This window comes from Microchirus variegatus (assembly GCF_963457635.1).
Source record: "Microchirus variegatus genome assembly, chromosome: 15".
Lineage (NCBI taxonomy): Eukaryota > Metazoa > Chordata > Actinopteri > Pleuronectiformes > Soleidae > Microchirus > Microchirus variegatus.
In genome coordinates, this window is record NC_139816.1 from 5448994 (window position 1) to 5456619 (window position 7626).

At 41.5% G+C, this 7626-nt stretch overlaps 1 protein-coding gene across 1 annotated transcript; it reads right to left on the reverse strand.

The window, feature by feature from the left end:
- Window positions 1-1047: 1047 nt before the first annotated feature.
- mc4r (melanocortin 4 receptor) lies at window positions 1048-2031 on the reverse strand (the record flags this gene model as incomplete). The annotated part of the gene is made up of 1 exon (XM_083901352.1): window positions 1048-2031. The coding sequence occupies one exon, from the start codon at window positions 2029-2031 to the stop codon at window positions 1048-1050; it is 984 nt and encodes a 327-aa protein (XP_083757478.1).
- Between the last annotated feature and the right edge of the window lie 5595 nt (window positions 2032-7626).

Below are 7626 nucleotides of genomic sequence, written 5' to 3' on the forward strand. Positions count from 1 at the left end.
AAGTCAACTGCTTTCATGAAGACAACAACAACAACAACAGCAAATCCATTGATTGTAAATGATCTCCAGGAATAAAGTGCTCAGTCTGTAGATGTCAGGGACGAACGTACCAGTGTATAAAAAATACCCTCATGTTCTCTGTTCTGAGGTGAATTATGTCCTCAAACAAGGAGGTAGTTGGTCCAATGTAATGTTATATTTACTGTATAAAGTACATGCACTATGGCATCAAGGTTCTAAGCTGAGGGGATAATTCAGGTTTTTTTCAGGTACTGACAGATTTTTAGCCACTGAACAAAAGGCTCAATTCATAAAATCTACACCATCTCAAGTCTACCCTGTCTTTAGATGACGTATTCCTCTTATTTCTTGACATAAGAGAGCATTTTCTGTCACTCAATCACTCGAGAAAACCAGTGTTTTTACCTCTCAGGGACACAGGAGCTGCTGGTTTAACTGCTGCCTTCTTTGGTCATTTCGTGTCACTGAGGCAAATTCGAACAAAGGATTTTATTTTGTGCTGTGATGCAAAACTGATGATTTTCTCTACGGACTTTGGTGTGGCGATTTCTAAACTTCAGTTTCCTGGTGGAAAAGTCTGTCTAACAATGAGGTAAAGCAGTGGCATGAGTCTTTTGTTAAGTGGTTGTCAGTGAGAGTCTGTACCTCATACAACAACAAAATAAACCCCTGAACAATCACTTCAGAGTACTATAATAGATACATTTCTTTAAGGTAATCATGATGGATTTGATTTTCCTTATATACATGCTGGTCATATTGACTTCAAATTGCACTTGAGAGCAAAGCAGAAAGCATTTATCTGCAGATCAATACTCTATATTACAAGGTGTTTGTAAACGTACGTCCTCAATAAGCAAACCTGACTCATGATGCCAGAGGCAAACACTGTGCTCATCAATCATTTAAAGCCAGTGTGAGAGCAGCAGCAGCAGCAGCAGATATTACAGCCCCAAACATCAAAGTCCCCGTAGGCCAACTTTCCTTTAAAGCTCAGAGCATCGAGTTTGACGCCGCGCTGACGTCTCAAACGCACAGGTACGCATGCGAGCAGCAGAAGATCTCTTTGAAGGTTTTCCTCATCTCTTGGCTGCGGAAGGCGTAGATGATGGGGTCGATGACGGAGTTGCACATGATGAGGATGAGGTACATGTTGAAGTGGGACATGAAGCAGGTGCAGTACGGGTTCCTGGGGCAGGTGATCATGAGGATGAGGTGGAGGAAAAACGGCGCCCAGCACACCACGAACACGCCCAGGAGGATGGTGAGCGTGATGGCGCCCTTCATGTTCGCGCGCTGCTGGATGGGTGCGTTGCCCGGCAGCGCCGCGATCCGCTTCATGTGCAGTCGGGCCAGAAGGAACATGTGGACGTAGAGAGAAACCATGAGAACCAGCATGGTGAAGAACATGGTGATGAGGCAGATGAGCACAGTGGTGCTCTCTGAGTAGACGATGAAGAGGATGCCCGACACGGTGCAGCACGTCCAGATGCTGCCGATGACCAGCATGGCTCGCCGCAGGGTGACAATGTTGTGGTATCGCAGCGCGTAGAAGATGGTGATGTAGCGGTCGATGGCGATGGCGAGCAGGCTGCAGATGGACGCCAACAGAGAACTGCAGATCATCGAGTCGAAAACGTTGTCCATGCTTTTGATCAGCGTCACAGGAATGGTCAGGTTGCCGCCATTGATGAGCGCAATGACGATGGTCTCCGAGGCGTTGGAGACGCTGACGAGCATGTCCGCGACAGCGAGGCTGCAGATGAAGAAGTACATCGGCGAGTGAAGGTTCTTGTTCTTGACGATGGCTGCGACGACCAGGATGTTCTCCAACAGGCTGACGATGCCCAGCGTGAGGAAAACCTCCGTGGAGATCAGCAGCTGCTCGTAGCATCCCGCAGACGGGTCCTTGTCGTCGGCCGACAGGTCTTTGTGAAGTGGCAAAGTGGCCACAGTTTGGCTTGTGTTTTGGAAGCCTTGGATAAGTCCATGATGTCCCGTGGTGTTCATGATGTCTCCTGGTTTCTGCTCTCAATTGTGCACGTGGTTCTCAGGGCGTGCGGTGTTCAGTCATCCTCGTCATCCAGAGGACGACCTCAGCGTCCTCAAAGGAGAATGAAAAAGTACCGTCAAACATCTGCTGCTGCAGCTGTGGCACACTCGTCCTCTCCTCACTCGCAAAGAGACGAGGGAGTAGGAACCTGGAATCTTTAAATGTCTCTTAAAAAGTCCCGATTGCCGTGCAAAAGAAAAACATGTGAGACTGACGAAGAGTGAGTGGAGGAGAGAGCTGCTGTGGATTTTCCCTTTCTTTCTCCGTCTCACCCTCTTTATACCACACACACACTCACACACTCCACTGATGTCCGTCCTATCAGGTGGCTGATAAGACAGGAGGGGGAGGAGCACGGCTCGAAGCAGAAGACCGAATGGATATTAAAATGGTTTTCAGAGACGAGCTGCAATTAATTACATTTATTTTTCACAATGTTGTACTAATGATTCAGCACAACTGTGTCATTCATTATTTTAAATACTATCATTACATGTAATTACACTGTGCACTTTATCTCCACAACAAGCCGACCGACACGCAGCTCTGATGTTTTGCCTGCGTGTGTAACTTCTATATATATTTAAATACATGTGTGTTCAAATGAGTTCACACATTCACACTGAGCTCCATACAAACTCAAAAGCTGTGTTTAAATCCTGACGCTGCACACAGGAAGTGCTTAATTTACATAAAAAAGTGGATTTGCTCTGCCAGGTTGCCAGTTGAAGCTAACTAGGAAGTAAGAATACATGGAATAGCCACCAGGGGGCAGCTCTCTGTGTTTATAAGGTCAGTAAAGTTTTCCTGATGAGTTAATTCTCTCAGTAAGTGCTGCACGATGTTATCAGCACATATCGGTATCGGCCGTTATTGGCTTAATATATAATATCATCTTGTGAGTTCAATATCATGATAATATCGTATCATGACTTAAATATCATGATAATATCGTATCATGACTTAAATATTGTGAGAATATCGTATCATGACTTAAATATCGTGATAATATCGTATCATGACTTAAATATCGTGATAATATCGTATCATGACTTAAATATCGTTATAATATCGTATCATGACTTAAATATTGTGATAATACATAACATGCAATTGAGTGCAGGGAAAAAAACCATATTGGTATTGGTCGTTGACCCAAGCACTCAAGATATTTCAGTCAAAAAAATAAATAAAAATAAAAATAAAAATGTAAAACATATTTTGTTATGTTACGTTAAACATGGTTAAAGCTGGACACTCTGGGAGCAGAGAGACCAAACCACAACAGGAAAATAAAGGAAATGCCACCAAAATACCAGTGTTTAAACAAAACCTCCACTTTGAGCTAACTTGAAATATTTGGATATTTTTTTTAAAGTCTTTTTCTTTATCTATCTATGCTCTGTACTTCACAAATATGCAGGTTATATAAACCATGGCAGATGATGCAGCTTGTTTCTCTTTGAATGTGTCAGTCCATTGTTCAAGGTCTGTTCCTTTAGAAAGTGGCGCTGAGCAGAGAAACAACTGCATTGCAGCTGCCACCCTCTATGACACACCAAAGAAAAACATTTAATTAATAAATATCGCTCTATTGGCTCGGATATAAGATGGGGGGGAAAAGTCACTCTCATAAATGCTGGTATAGTTTAACACAAAAGAAAAAGGGTGGATTAAAAGAGAGGAGATGAATGAGATCATTCAAGCTTCAGAGCAAAACTAAATCCACCAACGTGTATTTATTCAGTACAGGACAAACTTTACTGAGTCGCACAGAATGTAAAATAAATACATATAAATAAAGCATAAATACTGGTTAATTAGTGTCAATAAACACCTTAAAATTACAATTCTGATCTTTTAAACTGCGGTACTGACACTTGAAATCTAAGCTATCTATCTATCTATCTATCTATCTATCTATCTATCTATCTATCTATCTATCTATCTATCTATCTATCTATCTATCTATCTATCTATTAGCTAGCTAGCAGGCTAGTTAGTCAGCTAGCTAGCTAGCTAGCAGGCTAGTTAGTCAGAAGTTTGATTCTGATCTATTTCAGTTTAAATTGTGTTTTGATATTATACAATTTAAACAATGACTACTTTTAAAAACATAAACTAGCAATATTCCAAGTGTACTGTACATGTATTGAAAGTTGACATGTATAGCTACCTAGCTAGCAAGTAAAAACATAAATGAAAATAAACACTCGTAGTAGTAGTAATAAAATACAATACTATACATATTCACAGATGGAGGTTTTTTTGTCCAGGTGGTTACTAAAAATAAGTCTCTGTGCATTGCATAAATCATGAGATGAAACATCTTGAAAGCAAGTTTCAACAGTGGTCCCAGATAAAAGACCCATTTATGATAATCCATGCTGCAGATATTGCCATCAAACTCACAAAGGCAAACATAGAAGAAGCATTTATCAACTGGGAACAAAGTTCTTTTTATGCAAATCTAAGTGAAGCAGATGTAGAGTGTTTCTCTTAATCCTTTTGTTTTTCTGCGCTGATGCGTTCAGTTCTTACAGATTCACCTCACGATCACCTTTACATTGTGAAATAATGTCTTCTCCGTCCTGTTTTAATATCTTTCAAACAATTATTGTGAAAATACAGTAACTGTGAGTGTAATTGGATTTATCCACGGCACACAAACAACCTTTAATAGCGATTATTACCAATAAACAAAGATATAATGGTGATCGTGTGACACTGAGAGAAACTTTGCCTCCTGTAGAAGAGTGTGACTCCATTTTCATTTATCACAGACAGTTTCTGCTACAACACACTGATTTATCATTGGCCTTGTGGTTTTTGATGACGCGAGAGCAGCAGGTTAACAGAGCAGGTTTTCAGAGAGCGCGGGGCACATTTCATCAACAAACATTATGTCACAATGTGTGTGTATAAATTCTACTGCTGTGTGGGAACCGTACCTATGTTCCCCGGGTCCTATGTTCCCCGCTTTGTATGTGACCGGGGAACATAGGACCCTTTCTCTAACCCTAATCCTAACCTTTTTTTTAAATAAAAGGGTCCTATGTTCCCCTGTCACATACAAAGTGGACCTTTTTTGGGAAAAAACGGGGAACATAGGACCCGGGGAACATAGGTACGACCCCGCTGTGTGACTCCTTTGTCTCTCAGAGAGAGCACAATAAGCCAAGGCTATCGCTAACAACAACAACTGTTGCTATTGAGCTTTGAGCTATTTTTCTTTTCTTAGTTTTCTGAGTATTTTATACTGAAAGAACTGAACGAGGTGTTTTCTGCTATTGTGCATCATGTATAACCACGTCCACTGCCAATAACAGACAATCCATTATGTGTTTGTGGTACAATGCCCCATAGATTTCAATGGTAAGACAACGCTTGAAGCATTTTCACTACACTGTTCTATACTGTCACCAGTTACAGGCATTAGAACAGTATTGTTTTAGGGTTGAACCTGTCCACTACCTGAGGACGTGGAAGTAACTGATCTCAGCTGAAACTATGTCAAAGGTAGGCGTGGGTCAATATTGTCGTCCTTCCTCATGCAATATAATCGATACACCAGGGAAAAGATCCATACTTAAAGGTGCCATATGTAAGAATGTGGTAAAAAAACTGTTACTACATTCAAATTCAAAATACAGAGGTCTTTTAGGTTTCGTTTTTTGACGTAACTGGCAACCCGTTGTTGCTCGGCAGCTGAGACTCTACCGACTGCGATGATTGGTAGACGGCAGTAGGTGGCGCCACATGCCAAAACATGATTTCAAAACATAAACATGATTTGCAGTCTGCAAAATATTTGTTTTTTATGCAAATATTTTGTCTGTACTGTTGTTGTTGGTGAGTTCAGTTTGTTATATAAACATTATTCCTGAGTCTCTGTGACATATTAGGAGGATTTTATGGCCAGTTGCTTTAGATTTATTACATAATGCAACTTTAAAAAACAAATTAAGGGGCTCTAAAGTAACTCACTTCCTGGGCATCGAAACCCACACGAAACAAAAATGTGTTTGCTATGATACTAAAAAAAAAACAACTTTAAAGTGCTTTACAAATAATAAGTCATAGAAGAATTAAAACATAAACATATGAGCACAGCCACAACTTAAAGTAGATTAAAATAAACAAATTGCAGAAACTAATTCAATAATAATAGAATTGAACATTAATTTACAAAGTGCAATCTCTACTTCATGAGTCATTAGGCTGTGGTTACATGACTGAAAACTACAGTTAATGCTGCTTCGCATCTGTAAAAGCTGTTACCATGGTGATGAAATACACACACACACACACACACATACTGTGTATATATATTTTTATATTTCTTTTTTCTTGCAAGATGTGTCACATTATTTGTTATTTCAAGAAAACACATTAAAAGTTATCATTGACTCTGAAAGACAAACAAACTCTGTTGGCCTCTGTCGATTTATATGGGGGTTTATATGTTTTTTTGCATGCATGTTCTTGTTATGCTGCTGCTGCCGCCGGAACGAATTATTCCTGTTTTTCTCGCTGTTATCTTTACCTGCGCACGGCTTTGACTCAGCGGCAGCAAAATCAGGCTTCATTAAAGAGACACACTCACACACGGACACACATCTGCACACAGGAAGCGCGGACGCCAGCGAGGAGACAAACAGTTTGACGGTTAGGACACTCCGTTACAGACACACACAGGTTTGTGCAGCTATTCCTTTTAGGACTCTGCATCGACTTCCATTCATTTTGACACAAAAAATACAATTCAAATCTTTGTCCTAAACTTAACCAGTTCCACAAAAATGACATTCTGCCTCATTAGGACCAAGTTTTTGTCTCTACTGCTGTGTTTCCATCATGGTATGGTCTGGTTTGGTAGAGTATGGAACAGTCCTGGGTTAGGCTCAAGACCTTTCCCATGGTAGGCGGGGTGTGGGGTCCATCCAGCAGCTCGGTGGGTTTGTGGCTGTTTGTCTCAAGAAGACATCAAGCTTTGTATAAAGCCCAATTTATACTCCTGCGTAAAGTGCTCTGCGTAGGTTACGCAGAGTCCGAGAGCCTGTCGTAGAGCCTATGCGTCGTCGCCGACTGCACGAAATATTTTTTAAGTGTCCGTCACTCCGTCAAGGGACAACGGAGACGGCAAGAGCTGCGATTGGTCCTCAGGACAGGCCAAGCTAAAGCTGCTCTGTGCCGGCTCACAGTGCGCACGAGCGTCCACAGACGCGGGGCTGATCACCGCCGACAATGTCGCTGTCAAACTATAAACATGTCATATCTTAACACACACAGCAAATTTTTAGACTCTTAATGGCCAATTTCTCGCCTCAAATTATCTAAAAACTGCGTTCCGTGACACAGAAAAGTGATAAACGGCCACTGTTTCAACAACAACAGTCTTTCTCTCTCGGACGCCATTGCTCACTGTAGCCAAAAGCACAACAACCTTGCGCAGCGACCCCTACTGATCGGGAGGGAAATTGCAGCGCGTATCTGTCCAAAGTATGAAGGCTGGAGGGGTCTCCGTGGTGACGCAGTCCGATAACGCATTA